The sequence below is a fragment of the Gavia stellata genome, chromosome 2 (assembly GCF_030936135.1).
Source record: "Gavia stellata isolate bGavSte3 chromosome 2, bGavSte3.hap2, whole genome shotgun sequence".
In the NCBI taxonomy this organism is placed as follows: Eukaryota; Metazoa; Chordata; class Aves; order Gaviiformes; family Gaviidae; genus Gavia; species Gavia stellata.
In genome coordinates, this window is record NC_082595.1 from 74,458,872 (window position 1) to 74,477,938 (window position 19,067).

The 19,067-nt window shown below is 42.3% G+C and overlaps 2 protein-coding genes across 2 annotated transcripts in view; one reads left to right on the forward strand and one right to left on the reverse strand.

The window, feature by feature from the left end:
* The window catches only part of ME1 (malic enzyme 1), a 189,318-nt gene extending 177,865 nt beyond the window's left edge, over window positions 1-11,453 (forward strand). Inside the window, exons 12-14 of the mRNA XM_059831294.1 lie at window positions 1,052-1,225; window positions 8,819-8,917; window positions 11,150-11,453. Coding sequence (XP_059687277.1) covers window positions 1,052-1,225; window positions 8,819-8,917; window positions 11,150-11,308 — 432 coding nt within the window. The 3' untranslated portion in view covers window positions 11,309-11,453. The remainder of the gene's footprint in view (window positions 1-1,051; window positions 1,226-8,818; window positions 8,918-11,149) is intronic.
* Window positions 11,454-13,918: 2,465 nt separating this feature from the next.
* Window positions 13,919-17,798, reverse strand: RWDD2A (RWD domain containing 2A). Its single transcript, XM_059835479.1, has 3 exons — window positions 17,737-17,798; window positions 17,240-17,456; window positions 13,919-15,394 (listed from the first exon to the last, which is right to left on the reverse strand). Exons 2-3 carry the CDS (start codon window positions 17,435-17,437, stop codon window positions 14,717-14,719), a joined length of 876 nt encoding a protein of 291 aa, XP_059691462.1. The 5' UTR covers window positions 17,438-17,456; window positions 17,737-17,798; the 3' UTR covers window positions 13,919-14,716.
* Window positions 17,799-19,067: the final 1,269 nt, after the last annotated feature.

Sequence of the window (19,067 nt, forward strand, 5' to 3'; positions counted from 1 at the left end):
TGCAGCTGCCTGATGTGTGCTGTGTGCCAGTGTGGCGCTACGCCTGTGTTTGGCTCCTAGGCAGAGATCTAGAGGTCCCATGTGAACTACAACATAAAATGAGTTAGAGCCAGTTCCCTTATCCTCAGGACAAGTGATATGGTGTAACTTGTATCTGTACAGCTAAATTCTGTAATTCCCCAAAACAGGCTGGCTCTTCCATACTGCCTGCTGGGACCAGTCTGTGCATGGTGCCTGGGCCCTGGTGGCAACAGTGCTACTTGGCACTACCCAAAAATCTGCTGGGAAACATCCTAGTGGTTTATCAGCATTGGATGATCACACACCGGTGCCTGAGTTGGTGCCCTCACCCTGCTCAGTGTATTACAATGAGGGGAGCCACAAGGTCCCAGAAGAGGAAGTCCCATCACCAACTTGTGCTATAGTTTGCACCGTGGGATGATGTTCCTGGGACAGAGCTTGCACCTCTGTCATTCTGTTGAGCTGTGGGGTGGGCGCAGAGGACTGAAGAGGGAAGACTGGGAGAAACAGAGAGCTCTGCCTGTCCCCACAGCTCCTCAGAAATTGTCACATCTAAAAGTGCAACTAGTGGCCTTAGTGTCATTTTTGTGGATGATCTGCTGTTGGGAAAAAATCCAGCAGTATCACCCCTTGTTACCATGACAGTATTGTCCACTTTGAGTGGACACAGCTCCAGGTGTATACCTTCTTCCTATGTAACCTTCTTCTGGCATGGACACACAAAGTGAATAATGAGTGCTGGTTTTCACTTTCTCCTCCTCTAAATTGTGCTGATAGCTCTTACCTGAATAAGGCAGCTGTTACTCTCTGACATCAGATAGTCACAGAGAATTGTCAGTGATCTCTAGGATCAGCATCCTGATGCTCTTGAGACATATTCAGCTAAGTAGCTCTAACACCCTCTCAGAAGAGATATTAGCTAGATGTAACCCAGCTTCCACAGTGGTAGATTTTTAAAGGGATGTGTGAAATACTTGAAGAGCATCCTCGCAACTAATGTGCTTTCTTTGGCTTTCTTGTTACAATTTAGGGACGTGGCATTTTTGCCAGTGGAAGTCCTTTTGATCCTGTCACTCTTCCAAGCGGACAAACTCTCTATCCTGGACAGGGTAACAATTCCTATGTGTTCCCAGGAGTTGCCCTTGGCGTTATTTCGTGTGGACTGAAACATATTGGCGAGGACGTGTTCCTCACAACTGCTGAGGTATTGTATTAAAAATTATTTAAATTCCTTCATTTAGTAACTTGGTAATAATGAACAGTTAAACAGAAATAGTTAAACATTATCTTTTAAATTGGAAAAATAGTGCTTTCTGTGTAAGGTCTTTATTTGCAAGGTATGTTGTTTTTTATAAGTTCCATTTGAACAATTATTTTTAAAAAGTTAATACTTGATCCAAAGGTCATCTGATGTAAACTTCACCTTCTGTTGGCAAGGAAAAAAGAGAAAGATTTCAGTACTGTATTATCACAAGTGAATGCACATATGTACAGTTTGCATACACGTGCATGTAGGTTTGATTTTAGATTGAAAGGAAGTATACTTTGATGTAGGTAGCTTTGGGGTGACTTTTGTGGGTGTTTTGCTTGCAAAAATTATTTTAATTTCTTTTAGCTTTTTAGCTTTTTGCTATTTTTGAGTAGAGCTATTAGCATCGTTTTTTGTGGACCTCCCTTGTCAACAGCTGGTGAAAGTACTCCATTGCCTTGTGGTTCCTCATACTACAGTTTGACACAATTGATGTGTTATTCTTTCCATTTTCTTTCTTACCCTTTTCTGCATTGGTTCTTTTCTTTCTTCAGGCAATTTTTTATGATCTTTGTTCTGATGTTATCCAACATGTGATCTCTCCTTCTTTATCTCCTCTCAGTGGGCAAGAGATGAACAGAGAGCAAACACTTTTGGTTCTAGTAGTCATTCACCACCTACTTCCAGCGATTGTTCAAAATCTGACATCCACTGTCTTACAGTAGGACATCATAAATGCACAGGATTGTATCTTCAACACGTATGGGAGAAGAATCTGACCTTTATTATTTTAGAATCCCTTATTCAAACAAAATAAATTACTAGCAGTGGTTGAAATCAAATGCTTAACACAATTTTTTTTATATTTTTTTTTTTACAAAACAATAAGTCAATCTTTCTGTAGCTGTTTCTCTCTTAAGAAAATTGTAACTTTCTGTGCTTTTCTTGGTCCAGCATCTTTGCTCCTCATCCACTATAGCATCATAGCACCCTTACCGTTCCTTCCTCTGACCCTTTCCATCTCACCCTCTTCCTGCCCTGTCCTGGAGTTCCTGTCTCCTCCATTGCCTCTGTTGGTTCTGCTCTTGGCTGGTACCAAGAGCAACGTAATGAGCCTCCAGGACTCAGCTTCCTTCTATTGAGTTATGTGATATCCAGGATGCTCAAGCTCCTGGCTACTTTACTCCCAGGAATGTGCTTCCAAGCTCGTCTTGCTCAGAGGGAGCCCTGGCTCAGTACAGTCAGTGATTAGAGAGCCCTAAGCAGTGCATGATAGTCTGATCATGTCCTTGCAAAGTCATTAAAAGCCTGATGCTTTTTGGGTTTTTTTAAAGGGTATGGAAATAAGGAAGAAGGCTAGCCTCAGTTTACCAAGTTAACTCTAATTAACCTAGGTGCACTTCAATGGTAATTTCTACCCAGTCCAGTTCATATAAGTTACAGTCCACAGAACTTCATGAAAGTGCAGTGTCCTAATCGTCAAAGAAGCTGTGTGAGCATGCTTGGAAATACATGGGTAGTGTCGGTAGCACACAGAGAAAGCCTCAAAGCAATGCAATTAGCAACTATTAAGGAACAATAAAAAAGAAAAAGAGAAGAAAAAAAGTTGCCCCAGTTAGCAGAATTGAGAATGCCTGACTCTACTCTTGCAGCTTCTCTAAGGGATATTGCATTCCAGGGTTCTTGCTCCGTGTGTCCTCTTTGTAGATTAAAGGGAAGAAAATGGCCCTTTACTCTCACTCTGAAGCAACTGATAGGCAATGTGATCCTATGACAGGCAGTATGTGGTTGGAAGCTTTCTTAAAGGGTGAGCACTTACACGCTGCCCTTGCTGGATTTCTGAAGGGGTTTTTTAAGGTGCGTACTTTGGCATCTTTAAAAAAGTTTGCCAGCAGCTTACCCTCTATAAGAAAGATATTCACAATTTCCATCTTTAAAATTAGTAAAAAGCCCAGACTGTCTCCACTGGCTTTAACCATCTTAGGAGGGCAATGATCCATCTTGTAAGTCTTTGGATAATTATATCCTCCCTTTAAATCCTTCCCTGTAATTTCAGTTGGATACGGTGATCCTCACTTCCTGGTCTAAACTGCTGTGTTAAACAGTTGTCTTATTTCATTCTAGAAGTTGCTTCATTTTGGTTTGGGTGAAATGGTTCCTATATATAGAGTGCTGGTGGATGAAAGGTGACACACATGTGGATTGAACGATGTTTCAAGTGGCAATCTACTAAGTCAGAAAAAAACCTATTCTGAACAAAGAAACTTAACTGAACAAAGAAACATAACAGTCAGGGGAGTAAAATGGTATCAGAAATTGCGAGGAAGCTTTTAAATTCTTGAGAGAGATGTTCGCTCCTGACTTCTATTTTGGTGAAGGTTTTGCTATGTAATTGCTATCCTCTAGTAAAATCCCTAGAAAAGTTTGACATGTAAAAATGTATTTTTTTTCTTGCATAGGAAGTCTCTGTTGGTGGCAAGATCAATGGGTAGCTACTTGCCCTACGGTTGGAGCTAAGAGCGGTCACATCTGGTCTCCCTACTTGTGTGAGAAGCAGAGTGTGACTGGTGCTTGGGTGAGCTACAGCCAGTTACTGAGCAAGGCGGCAACTGATGGGTTTCAGAGGAATCTTTGCCAGAAGAGGTGTCAGGGGTGTGAAGGCCAGGAGGGCTGCGTAGGCCCTTAGCTGAAATTACAGTGCAAAGCAAAGGCAAAAGTGCTTTTTGTTTTGCTTTCTTGCCTTTTTTAATGGAAGGATAAAATCAAAATAGTTTCATGTGGGTTTTAGAATAGTGGTTAGTATTCTCCATTTGAAATGGAAGCAGCCAAGATGCTGCCAAATTTAAAGGACCAAAACCATGCATTTTAGACAGAGGGACCTTCTCAGATTGTATCAGTAGCTTACCTGAATAAAGAAAGTATTAAAAAAAAGCAGCCCAGGCTGCATGTCTGTACCTCCTGTCTTCTTGCTTTGCCACCTCTCCAGTTAAATCTGATAAAAGTCACAAATAGTTTATTGTAACTACAACAAATTCTACTTTCAGTGTTCTTTCAGTGTTCTTTTCTTCTTTAGCTTTGATTTTGGATGATAAATCTAAGGTACTGTAAGCTGTAATGCCTCTTAATTGCAGGCGATTGCTCTGTGATGACAAAGGACATTACCTATTCTTCCAAGTCCTACCAAACACAACAAAAGGGACAATGAATGATGAACTAATGAAATATTCTTGGCACATACGACCTACAGTTAAGTTACTCCAGAAATAATCCTGTTAAATCCTTTCATTACAGAGTATATGTCCTCCAAATGCCAAGATGCCCCCACTTGCTTTATGCCATTGGTCCTGCCTTGGCTGCCTTTCATTTAGGTTCTGCAATAGGGCTTAGCTAATTTCTCTATTAAAACTTGAATTAATTAACATTTAAAATGTGAAAATAGCCATACGGGGTTGGACCTAAGATCCAAACAGCTCAGTATCTTTCTGTGAAAGTAATCAGTAGCAGAAGCTGAGGAAAAGAGGATAAATAAGGGGAAAATACAGAGTGATCCTTCTGCTCACTTCTCAGCTTCTGGCAGCCTGTACTATACGGCCTTCCTGCGTTGGGAGTTTTATCCCTGTATGGATTTCTGTTTCGTAAATGAGCCTATTGCCTTTTTAAACATGTTTATACATTTGAACATCTTTTGACAATTAGTGTCATAATTTAATTATGAGTTCTGTGGAAAAAGAAACTCTCCTCTTACGATTTCCTGCTGTCTGATGATTTGGGTTCCCTGTAGTGCCATGAGAAATGTTCACCTTCAGTTGCCTTTTGTATTTTCTTTCAGTCTTGCTCTTTTTTTTCTCTCAAGTCTGTTTTATTATTTTTTGTCTCCTTGTACAAAAAATAACCTTTTGATCATCCTTGTTATTCTTTATACCCCTCATGTTTCTATCCCATTCTTGTTTGAAGTAGGTGGAGCAAAAATGCACACAGTTCAAAGCGGTCTTACATTATGAATTTATACATTGCTATAATTACATTTTCTGTGTCACCTCTTATTTTCTTAATAATTCCAGATGTTGATCAATCATTTTTTCCCCTGCCACTGAACTGATGTTCTCAAGGAACGTTTTTCAGAGACCACAAGAAGAAGGTGTCATTCTCTTTGAAAATGCTTGTTTCTGTGTTTTTGCAGTTTTTAATGCTGTTATAGGAGTATGTCAGAAGGAATAACATGGCATCTATATAGTTAAGCTTGCTACCTCTCCCACTCTGAGCACTGCCCAAATGTTTTGTGGCTTGCGTTCTATCAACCCCATCACAAAACAGAAGTAGTCTACTCCCGAACCTTTTTTTTTTTCAGTGACAGCACTAACAGCAACTTGCTGTTGATTTCCTCAGATTTCATCTTTCCTGCAGAGCCCCATTAAACTGTTAACAGCAGAAATCTCATGTTGTAAGCTCCTTTTTACACATTCAGATGCACATCTTATTTTATCAAAGGGCTGCGTATCATTTTTAAATAACCTAGTTGCTATTATGGAAAGCAAAAACTAGATTTTATGTTGTCTTAGCTCCCCCTAGCGGGTTTTTATTTCTGCTGTAGTTCTCAATATCAGATTAAAATGTAAACAAATTTCCTTTACTCATTATACTCAACAGAAGTACAACCTCTTGTTGCTCTTTTTAGCATTTCCACTCCGAATGGAAAAACTTCCTACACCTACCAGCATGCCAGGTAGATTGCAGAAGAGAACATTGTTTCTCTTTGAACCTGGAGTTACTATACTGTTTGATCTTTAATTCAAACTTTTTACCTACTTCTGCCAGAAAGGACAAACTGATGATAGTCAGACATCTCTTCTGATGTGGTCCTAGCTGTTTGCAAATGTACACAAGGTCTGGTTTCCCACGTACAACAGGAACTGTAGGAAGCTGTTTGTGCTCTGTTTCAAGTAATTTCCTAGTATGTTCCCTCAAAAGTGCACTTCTTGCTTTCTTGTTGGGCCATGTTATCAGTTTAATTTCACAGTGTTTCCTGGACTTCCCTGGTGTTTTCAGAACCTCTTGATGGGTCATATGTGGCTCCACCAGACGCTATCCAGACCAGAGTTTTCCTTCCATCCACAGAGTACCCCTACAAGTCACATCACGCAGTACTATCCCCGCACTCCTGGACCAGTCAGTGATTTGGTTCTAACCTTTTGTTATCTACACTGTAATTGCACAAAAATGTATCATTTCTCCTGATGGGAACACTAGGTGTGCCTCTACGTAACTCTTTTATTTTGCATCAGAATGGTCTTCTGGAGCACATCTCCCTGATGTCCCTACATATTCCACCTTGGTCCACAGTGCACCATGGTCTTGGGAGGAGAGGGGGACTGGTTTCCTTTTGGATGAAACTAAACGGAAGGATACACTGCAGGAGCAAGCCTAATGCACTAAATATCAATGGAAACTGCTTATAAACTGTAACAGATGTAAGAAGTATGAGTTTGCACTGTTCTTTGTACAGTGCAAACTCCTTTTCGTGCGACTGTTATGTGTTCCCAGCTGTTCAAAGGGCAAGTGACATCCCCTCCCCAGAGTCTTTTCCTTTCTGTCCCAAAGCAAGAGAAATTTGAGATTTGGATTTTGCTGATGCAAATCTCTCTTAATTTTTTTGAATCATAGAGTCATTTAGGTTGGAAAAGACTCTTGAGATCATCGAGTCCAACCGTAAACTTAACACTGCCAAGTCCACCACTAAACCACATCCCTAAGTGCCACTGTGTCCAAAGAAGAGCAGCAAAGCTGGTGAAGGGTCTAGAGCACAAGTCCTATGAGGAGCAGCTGAGGGAACTGGGGTTGTTTAGCCTGGAGAAAAGGAGGCTCGGGAGAGACCTTATTGCTCTCTACAACTACCTGAAAGGAGGTTGTAGTGAGGTGGGTGTTGGTCTCTTCTCAGCAAGTAACAAGTGACAGGACAAGAGGAGATGGCCCCAAGTTGCGCCAGGGGAGGTTTAGATTGGATATTGGGAAAAATTTCTTCACTGAAAGGGTTGTCAAACATTGGAACAGGCTGCCCAGGGGAGTGGTTGAGTTACCATCCCTGGAGGTATTAACAAGATAATTTGTTTTGAGAATTGCAGTAGAAAATTTTAGTGAAGGTAGCTATTAAAAACTGCATAAAGTCAGACCATTTTAAATATATGAATTTTGTGCTTAATTTGCTTAGAAGATACTTAGATTTGGTTCTAGCTAGCAGGTCCCTAGAGGGTACAAAGGTGGGCAGTTAAAGAAAAGAAACCTTCAAGTCCACCGAAGAGATTACAAAGTAGAAGGCAGGTTAGCGAACTGGCATCAACTGATTCTCGGGCTCAGCAAATCCCAATCTGTATCACCCTGAAATGCTGTTTTCTATTTCAGATCCCCAAATGACAAACAAATTTTAGCTAATGATGGCAGGAATATCATTAGACCCAAAGGCATCCCCAGGACCCTTTACTTCTTAAAAGGTATCTGTTTGTAGGAATAGAGGAAGTTCATGAAGTAAGCCCATAAGCAGACAGTGAAAGCAACATCTCTCCTCACGCTATGGAGAATGTCCTCACACCTCATGGTAACAGAAGGTTTTTCATATGGCCAATGAGGAAACAATAATAAACAACTTCTCCAGCTTGCTGTGCTTTCCTGATCTGTTTGTTGCTGGAGATGACAACAAAACATTTCCTAGGAAATGCTAGGAAGATCAAGCAAGCATATTCAGGCCATAGAGGAGACACTTCTCTCAGATGTGCATCAGAATTTCTGTACTGTTCCTTGTTTCCCCTGGGCAGTCTGGTGAAAAATCAAGCCAAGAGCAAAATAATTTCTTTAGTTATTTGGTATGGTTGAGATGACAGACCCACTGCAGCCTTCAAGTGGAGTGGACAGACTTTTTCTTAGCAGCACTGTTTTTCCTGTCCCAGCAAGCCAGAATTTAGCATTAGACTTTCTATTTCTAAATCTGACTGCAGCGACCGGCAGGGCTTTAAAAGACCCTGGATAGTCTACTTTTATTTTACTTTGTTCTGTGGTTGACCATACTTGCTTTCATGATCTCATACAGGCTAGATGTGCAAGCTGGACACATAAAAGCCTGCTCAGCCACTAGTAATTTTATTCAAAGCATTTTACACTTAAGGGTGTCAGCTCTGTTCTCTGCACAGGGTGACTTGACAACTGTCCGAAGAATAACAGGTGCTTCTTTAATTTCAGAAGTCTTTGACCCAACTCCAACTGATGGCTAGAATTTATATCTCACAGTGAACTATTTGCTAGTTTATGTGTGTCATGGACTTATTCGAGTCTTGAATAAGTGTCTGAGTGAGAAAAGGGTGTAACTCCCTAAATTTCTGGCTGTTGTGTAGCTACTCCTAATGATAAGGCTGGTTGTAAAAAACACTGCCTAGGTGGATTAAGGAGTATCTGCATGATTTGAGAAAGCGGAAGCATTTCTTTGCTTAAGACTAGATCACTGTCTAATAAAGCTACAGCTGCATCTGCATTTCAAGTTAAACATGTCTGCTTTATTTCTAGGTAATATCTCAGCAAGTTTCAGAGGAGAATTTACAGGAAGGTCGTCTGTACCCTCCGTTAGTCACTATTCAGCATGTTTCACTGAAGATTGCTGTGAGGGTAAGTGATTTCAGTCTTTTGTTGCTTCTTTTCTTCCCACACTCTCTACATAATGGAGCATTTGATTTGATCAGCTAACAAACCTTCACACAAGTTGAAGTTGGCTTACATCAATCAATCTTGGACAAGTAGCAATTTCAAAATTAAATTTAAATTCATAAATGTAAATGTAATCCAAATACAAGAAGAAAAGATATGGAACTATAGCAAGGGTTTACGTCTGTAGAGCCCAAACTGTACCGTCCACCAGTTAGGAGCAGGTCCCCAGGTTTACAGTCATGCGAGCTGCACAGCTGAAGGCTTTTGGCCCTTCATGATTATGAGTTGCCTGTCAAGAGAGTAAATGTCACCCTGTGTCTGGGCACTATTCCCTTTTGTTTCTGTCCTTACTCTGGCCCATCGAAATAACTAACTACAGGGGGTGCTTTTTGTTTATGGCTCAGGTTTAGGTCAGAGGTTGTTCTCTTGGTTGATTTTTATTGGCAGATAGAGAGTTAATGCAGATAGATTTTCAGTAATTGACCTAAACCCACAGTTTCCCAAGACATCTGGCTGCCCTGGAGGGAAGAAGAGGAAGCTTTCAAATAATGTATTTACCCCAGTTCCTCCCTCGTTCTGTTTCTTGTAGGGTTTTTTTCCCAGCATTTTTAGGAGGTTATTTCGCTGGTCTTCTGCTACCTTTTTTGCTCCAATTATTGTTTTCTCTTTTGGTCCTCTTACTGGGAATAATTCCACTTACTGCATATTCTTTTGAAAGACTAACAAGGAGTCCTCATGCATGAAACAGTTCCTCTAGCTTCACTCATTCTGCATATTTAAAAAAAAGAAAGTCCTTCTTGCAGTTCACATCATCTTAGGCAAGTAATAACTCTGTTCTGTAGATGTCAAAATGTTACCTAGATTCCTCAGGCAAAATCAAACTGTCCATGCGTTTGGCAGAAACACAGTCATGGAAACTCCTCCTCTACTTGCATGTGTGTTACATAAAATACAAAAACGGAACATGTTACCAAACGATTCTTTCTGTCTCTTCTCTGTTGAAACTTTATTCCTGCAAATACCTAGTGTGGCTCATACAGCCCAAGAGGTTTAGCAATGGCCTCTGCCTTTTCCAGGGGAGGAATAGTCTCAAAATTTTTTGGAATACCAAACGTGGGGTATAAATTCAGACCTCATTCAACCATGATAATTATGCGCACAGACCTGAAGATGAACTCTTACATAAACACCCAAAATGCTTCTCAGTCTAATCAGGTTGAGCTTCAGATTAATCCTAGAAAGGAAGTCTAAATACGGTAATTCTTCCCCTTAGGGTCTCAGCTTCTCACCATGCTAAAACATTTCTGTTTAAAAGGAGAGCAGGAAGGAGACCATCTTCCTTTTATTCAAAGTAGGAGTGCTTGTCTTTTTGCCAAGTACAGTTTGAAGCAGATCTTTCCAAAGAGTGCTGCTGCATAAAACCAGTCTGTCAAACTTCTTTTGTTTCATAGATGAATGTCCAGTATAAAGATGCACATTTCTCAAGTAGGTGTTCTGCAGACGTGAGAGACTACTTTGATGTGTTCAGTGGGCTCCAACCCCTTCTAAACTTCACTTTCGTTGGAGCTATACTTGTGATGCATAATTGGTTCACTTAGGTATGGTCTGGGTGAGGAAAAAGCAAGCAAATATTTGTATTTCCCCCAACCATCTCTGGAATTAAAATTGTGCACTGTGTAGGACTAATTTTTTCTTATGAGTTTACCTTTAAGAAATATGTTATCAAACTATGGCAAATAATAAACGTCTCTAATATGCAGGAAGTGTGGAGGCTTTGAACAAACCACACGTTTCTTATGGTGCTTTGGAGAAAATGGTAAACCAGGGTAACCTGATGATGGAAAAGCAGAAATTGTATCTCAGTGCTTGGGGTTTGTGGAACGTTTTATCCACCGCTGCATAATAAAAGCTAAGATATTACTGGGCGAGGAGGAGCACTGTATTTCTAACAGCAAAGACATGTAATGCTGTTCAAAAGTAGCATGAGTCAGACTCACTTAAATGCAAACATCATCCTGTTCCTAGTCTTACTCGCTGTATACTAGCCCGGATCCAGTGTCAATATAGGTGACTGTCAGCACCGGAGAAGGTGAAGTCTGGTCTTGATTTTGAACTAATTCCTACTTTTAAATCCAGTTAAATGTACTCAAATAGTTCATCAGCACTAATAAGGACTTGAATACATCTTTCTAGATTGCAGAAGAGGCCTACAGGAATAATACTGCCTCCACCTATCCTCAGCCCAAGGACCTAGAAGCCTTCATCCGCTCTCAGGTTTACAGTACCGATTATAACAGCTTTGTGGCCGACTCCTATACCTGGCCTGAAGAAGCCATGAAAGTGAAACTGTAAATATTTAATGAAGCATGAACAAACTAGCAGCAGTTAAAAGGCATTAAAATATTCAGAACATTTCTGCCTAGGAAGCCTAAGAATCGCTAATTTTTTAAGATGCAGAAAACTTTTTCTAAATTGTAATATGTGGTTAGAAACTCAGATCAAGAAATCATATTAATTATACATCAGAAAATAAAAATTAATCTGAGAAACATATCTGTGTTGTTTGATTATTTTGATTGTTATTTTAATTGAGATATCCTATGCTGTAGTTTTAAAGATCTTTTTGTTATCAAAATAAGGGGTTATACCTTGAGTTGAGAGTTTTGTCACAAATGTCAATGAGAACTTACGCAGACAAATGGTACCGTGGAAAATTAAGAAATGCATATGACGACTGTTTAATCCATTACAGGTCACAATGTAATCTGCATAAATTGTCAAGCTATTATTAAAAGAAAAACTTTAAAGAACAGTAAGTTTAGAATATTTTCCTCCAAAGAAAAGCCTCTGTGGAGCAGTGAGAATTTTCTAACGAGAACTGAACCTGCAGAACCTTTTGTTCACATCTAATTAGAATACTTTAAGGTTACTTAGCTAAGCTGAAGTCCTGTAAATGATTAAAGATTTCATTCTGCCAGCAAGGTAACTGCTGTTTTGATACGCTGTAATTGTTTGGCCTAAAGTTCGTGGAAGTGCTTGGACTCCAAGGGTTCTTTTTGACTATTTTCTTACAAACATCAGCTAGTAGTAGTATTTTTATGTATTAAACCTAATAAATTCCTGTAGTATTTGAGGCCAACGTGTTTTTAAAAACACATTGTATGTGATATTCTTTGTAACAAACTTACAAATCACCCATCTGAGGTCTACTAGATGTATAATTATTATAGGGAAAATAGTATATCATTATGGGGGGAACAAACACATTTTATTAATCCTTTGATATTTGCTGAATATTTCTCTTGCTTGCCACTATTTGAATGATCTGGTTAGCTCAATTTCTTCAGTGTGGTCTTTAAAATAGTTTTTACAACTTCCTTGATAATTCAGCATGCTGAGTATGTTCATCTACACACTAATTTCAACTCAAGACATCTTGCTTTTTTTACCCTTTCTCATCTGTCAACCAGTTATCAAAAGTGATACTTAGCAGTGACCCTTATTCTTCTGCAAAAAAAAAGTGATTCCCTCTGCAAACCGCAACGGAAGCATCCAGGGATACTGCTCATGACCTGCATTATTCTGGATTCATAATTAGCATTTCCAGAAATAAAAGTCATGAGTCTGTGCTTTTCCTTAGGAGGATACACGATGGGATTGTACTATCAATGTTTTCCTCCTTTAGAAAAAAATGAACAAAGCAAGCTTGTGCTCAGAATAAAGCTTTAGACAGCTCTAACTCGGAATTGTTTGACCATCCTCCTGCACAGACTTTCCGACCTGTGCCAGTGTTGCCTTTCCCATTTCCTTCTGGCTGAAATCTTGTGGATAAGGCCTATTTCTAAACCGGGTTGTATTGCTACTTTAAAGGAAAAAGTTTATCATTTGGCAACTTCCCAACAGGAATGATTGCAAATTGTTTTATTGTTTCTGAGTCATGATCATGTGGAAGCCGTGCTGATACATCAATGTGCTAAAAAACCACCGAAGAAGTATCAGTTGTTACAGAATTACCACTCCAAGAAAAATGTAATATACTTTCTGGACAGTTCTGGAAACAAAGTGTACTTGAACATTTTTTTCTGCTATCATGCTGTAGAGGTATCTCTGCAAAACCAAATATGAATTTTATTTGTCCAGCCCCTCAGCTCTGCCACAGCTGCAGACTGCAGGCCCTGAATTCACAACGGGGAGGGGCACTTTCTCCCTCATTGCATAATGGGAACCTGTAAACGTTTTTTGCCTTACTGGGCTTTTGGCCAAAGTCATGCTCATACAAACAATATACTTACCACAGTGAAGGAACGTACGTTAATTGTCATTCTGAGCAACCAGAAATACTGCCATCCTCTGTATTTCAATATATTGCTATTATGAAAAAAGTACTAAAAGCATCTCCCTGTGTTTGATTTGAAATAAAGTAGTATCTCTTATTTTTTTAGTCGTCAGCCGAGTGTACCGAAACACAGTCTTTAAACAGCTGCTGTCGAAATGGCCTGAGTTTTAGATTTGAACGGCCAAACCTCTACAGCTCAACAGTAAATCCGCTTTTATTGCTCGGCACCGATTTTCCTATTATGGTGCTCAGTGACAAAGTGGAAGGCGGTAAGCTGGTGGTTCTTTAATGCACAGCTGCTGGAGATTTTTCAGTAGCATTCTTCATCTACATGTTATATTGATGACATTTAAATATGATAATCCATTATAAATTGGAAGACTGAATTGCAATTCACTATCTAAATACACACTCAGCACACTATCCTATAGGAAAGCACTGCCTAATGAGCCATTAGTATCATTTCCTGTTACAAAGCTACCGGAAAATTGTCTCTCAAAACTAATTTGACATAGAAAAGATTGGTTAAGTTATACGTATTTTTATTTAATGCCTAATATATATTTTTTTCATATTTCTATATTTCACATATATTTCCATATGTAACATAGGGGAAAAAAGGGAAAACACCAAACTTTGTCTCATCGTACACATTTTAATTTCCAAGGTGCTTGGCCTAACAATGTTCATATAAAATGCCATGAGGTAAGCAGCTGAAAAATTACTATTAACAGAACCAGACCGTAATGAGGTGATAGGAAGAGTGCTAAAATGGTGGTACTGGCGATGTAATTGTATAGGCACTCCCCAAAGCATACAAGGGATGGGTGATGTGGGCTTCTTCCTCCCCTCCGCCCCTTATTTAAAAGCAAAACTTTGTCCTGTGGCTGGACATAAGACTTTGCATTTCATGGATTAGTTGAATAAAGTGAGAGCAGATGCTTCGTGAAGCAGTAAAAGACACTGCATGCACTAATCCGTGAATGTAGCGGTAAGGTTTCCTTGAGCTGGGTGTGCTTTTGTATTGGAAACCACATTAATCTGTGACTGCAGCTGCTTTGGTAACCAACAACTGTATGTAAAAGTCAACTACAGGTCTGCACCTCAGCTTAGTAACACAGCACAGTATAAATGAGAAGACAGAAGTGTGTAATTCAGGATACTGTGGTGTGGGATTTTTATCACCTTGCAAGCACTCTGAGGTGTGCCTCATGGTGACAAATGCCAATTTTAGGGTCTCAGAAAATAAGTAAAAACCTCTCAAAAATATGTAGCAATTCAGAACAGAAGCTAAGATTAACTACTTGAACCATTCCTCTCATATGTTAAACAGTTTCCCTTTTCACAGTAGGTATAAGGCACAGTATTTCAATGTTAGCATCATCTCTTGCTGTCCAAAATTAGAACTCCGTACACAGTTTCTCTTATTTGTCTGAAAGTTTGCCTTCGACACCAAATAAAATCTGAAAAATATGACCACTTCGATGTTGTTTCAGGAATTCTAGGAACTGGCCAAGATCCATGTGATAGTCATTCCTCAGGCCATAATCACCATGCGCTTGAAACTGTAGGTCTTCAAAAGCACGAAAGAGACGAAGATTATCGATGCTTCCCTCCGTTTCTATATTCTCCACATGCTTGCATGAAATATGCTTCCAGTTGGGATATCTAATTACACGCCAAAACTCTTCACAGTTTTCTTGGAGTCCCTCCACACAGATCACACCAGGTTTCCCTGTTAGGCAGAAGCCAGTCAGATTTAACTTCTTTGCACAGTCAAAAATCTTTTTCCTCAATTCCTGCCTATATATATGATGGCTGTAGATCCACATGCGATGCAATGTTTCTTTAACTACGACTTCTTTTGAAGCACTTTCAGAAGAGATCTTACTGTTTTCCAAGTAAGGCAGGCTGTTTTCTTTCACCCATTGCACAGCTTCATATATACACAGTTCACCTGAATCTAACGAGCTGATGTGAGAACTGAGACCAGTGTTGAGCTGCAACTGTTGCTGTCTGTGCAGTGCATCTGATCTTGCAAAAAGCTGAGGAGCTACATGAGGATACGTATGAGGCAGCAGTACCTGCAATTCCACTTTTACCTTAAAAACAGAACACACACACAAAAAGATTAATTCTGCAGCTACTGAAAGACATGCTAGATTCTTCTTCCCTGTCAAAGGCAGAAAATGAGGAGATGTAATTAAGATTGCGACATCCTAAAGGCTGGAATTACTTCTGCTTTCCTTTCGTCTGCTCCTTTTCTTTTGTTGCACCACGCTGGGACTTTCCCAACATATCTAATGTTTCTGCTGTTTACAGAAATAATGCCATGGCTCGAAAGAAGGCACACAGTTACCCTCTAGGGATATTTATAGTGCAAGTTCTCAGTACATGCTCAGCATTGCTACAGCGATAAACTACCAGCCTGTCAGAGTCAAGGGGCACGTGGCTTTTGAGAATCTCGTCCCTTACCAAATGCACATCTGATCAATGAACTCATCCCAGTTGTTGGATCTACCCCAGGAAAACAAGGCCAAGAGTTATATGAAACAGTGTTTACAATTGTACATACTGTGTATAGAGGCACATGGCAGGGGATTTGGAATGAGATGATCTTTAAGATCCCTTCTAACCCAAACCATTCTATGCATTATTATTATTTTAAGCAAGTATCCACCCTAACAGAGGACGCATTCTCAGGATTATAGGGGATAAAAAGATTTATGTGCATTTTCGGCCAGGGAAACATCTAGATTATCTTGCCTGATCTCCTGCAAACCACAGGCTGCTGAATTTCTCTTGATTATTCCTACAGTGTCTTAAAATGAAGCACATCAGTTCTTTGGAAACTGAACCCTGCCTCTGGTCCAAGAGCAGGAGAGGATTCATGTGTCTTCAGTACTTGAGACTCTTGTATACCTTTAGGGGACTTTCACTGTAGTATACAATCATATCATTAGTCCTGCAGAGAAAATTGAATTGTGAAATAAATGACTAATTACCTTTCCAAGTTTCTTGACAATCTGCCATGGAAAAAAAATTCTCCCTGCAGAAGCCCTCCCTACACAGTTCATGAAACTTCTCACTGAAGTCTGGTGAACGGGTGCATTTCAGAAAGACACCCAGTCTTGTACGTAAGTTTCCAAATAATCATGAGGCCACCTTGTTACCCAGTAAATTGTTCTGATGTTTAATTATCCTCACTGCTAGGAAAATGCATATACTTCCACAATGAGTCTGTCAGTTTTCAATTTCCAGTCATTGTGTTATTATATACCCAGACCTACACTAATGACTGTGTTCTCTGTGCAAGTATTTACATTGCTTAGTTGTCATTCGTAATCTCCTCTTCAATAGAACAAACTATTGGAATTCCTTATACTGTAAGTTTGGGGGTTTGGATCGCAGTTTATAGGCTGGTTTTGGTTTAGTGTTTGTGTGACTCCTTTTCTTAATAGCATTCTGCCATTTGGAATTATTTTTACATTAGTGTATTTCAAACACAGATCAGTGAATGTCAGTACTGATGGCAAGGAGTAGAAGAGAGAAATAATAGGGCAGATTTGCTAGAATGAAGTAAAGTCCAACATATGTATTCCCATGAGGGGAGCATTGCTTTCATAACACACAACTCTGCAAACCAGTAAACTAACAAGCCTCAAAAAAGCACAATCCTGCTAAGCTCTTGTGAATATTGTGTGTGCTGCTGATGTCGGTTGTCTATTCCTATCTGTGATTCTATTAGTCTTTCTTGCTCAAAAGAAGTCAAGTCTCAAATAAATAATTAAAACCAAGAGTTTTTTGTTACTCTTGACTTTTGAAACAGCAAACAGAAATTAGTGTTTTTTTCCCCCCCCCCTTTTCTTCAGTGCAGAGTTTTTAAGTGTCTGCACTGGGAGTAAAGAAAACAACACATGTGAACACAGCTATGTGGAATTTCTCACCTTTGCCTCCCCTACATCAATAGCGATTGAATATTCGAGCTGTGGGGGCAGAGCTCCATCAGTGTTTCTCAGGTAGCGCTGCACGCTGGGCACAGCATCCCCATCCAGATTTATTTCACCTTTTTTTGGAAACATTGAAAGGAGCATTTCCACTTCCAGCAGCTGGAGCTCCAGGCATTCTTGTACTGTGACAGCCATTGCACTGCCATCCGCACCCCTGGAACGAGAGGCCTGGAGTCAAACCCCGGGCTTTAACACACAGTGAGGCTTAGCACCACGCCGTGCAACCGAACGAGCCGGCCTCCGCCGAGAAACCCCGGTGTTTTTTAAGGACGGAATTTGCATTAAATCCAGCTGGCTACAAAACGCTTAGAAGTTAGCTCCTCACAGGCGCGCTCCGCAGCCAAGCTGAAGAGGGGAGGGAGGGCGACGCGGCACCGCGGCCAGCGAGCAGCCGCCGCCAGCGCCGGGCCGCGCATGCGCGCCGGCAGCCTCACCTGGCCTGCACTGGTTTCAACCGCGAGGCAGAGGACAGCGGAGCGGAGCGGAGGGGAGGCGAGGCGAGGCGATACGGCACGGCTGTTCGTGCCGCCTCCCCGGTGGGGGCCGCCGAGGCGAGGAAGCGGCGCGCAACCCTCGACCCAGCGCCGCTACGGCCGCCCTCAGCCCGGAGCGCGGCCGTTGGGCGGAGGCGTCGCGAGCCGCCGGCGGGCAGGAGGGGGCGCGCATGCGCCTTGGGCGAGGCGGGATCGCCGCCGGGAGAGAGGCACAGTCCGGTGCGGACCGGCAGCGAGGGGGCTCGGTGTCTTTGCCAGCTCCGCGTCTCCCTCCCACCGCGTCGTGGGCTCGGGGGGAGCGGGGCTACACACCATGCTCCTTTAGCCACCCGCTCCCTTGTAAATCTCCACAGTCAAGGCGTGAGACGCGAGGGCGGGCGCGGGGCTTGCCTGCCCGAGCTCAGCCCCCTCAGCGGGGCCTCTCCCAAAAGCCCGTCAGGGAAACCGGCTGCCGCGGGGAACGGGGAACGCCGCGGGAGTGGGCAGGGGTGGGCGCCCGGGGGAGGGCGGCGGGCTGCCTGAGGTGAGGAGTAAAATCACGGCAGGCCTCCCTCTGAGGGAGGTGCCCTTCGCTTTCCCTGAGGTACCGTTCGTACCGTTGGGCGTTTGCTGCCCCTGAGGTGGGGCAGGTACCCTGAGGTCGGTGGCACCGCCCGGTGCCCCGCTGACCCAGGCAGAGCCTTACAGGCCGGGCCGGGCCAGTGAGCAGTGCGCACGGGCATGAAAGAGCACAAAATGGGAGACACGACGTTTATGTACGTGGGCAGATGCGGTTGGTGTCTGGGGCGGCAACTTGAAGTCCGTGCGTGACGTCAGTGAAGTTGTGCAAGACTTGGTGTCACTGAGACCTTAATCCGTTACAAAGAAATCTGGTTTCCTCCTGAAGACACTCCTTCCTGACGTTAACGCTGGATTTTCTCTGCGCGACAGCGCTGCGGGACGGCTCTGGGCCGAGCCCCCAACCCCAACCCCGGCCCCAGCTCTGACTGACAAGTGGGCGTGGCCCGGGCGCCACGTGGCGGCTGCGAGCCCGCCCACGGCGCTGCCATTGGGCGGGCGTGGCGTAGGGGCGTGGCCGCGCCGGCTCCGGAAGGGGAGTGAGGTGGCGGCGGCGGCAGGTGAGTGGCGCCGGCTGAGGCGGGGGGGTCCGGTGGGGCTCCTGTCCCTCGCAAGTGGCCTCGGGTGGCGGTGCTGGGCGGGCCCCGAGGCCCTCGGCAGTGCAGGGAGGCGGCTGCTGGAGCCGCTTGTGGTGGCGTGCGTCCGGCGGGCTG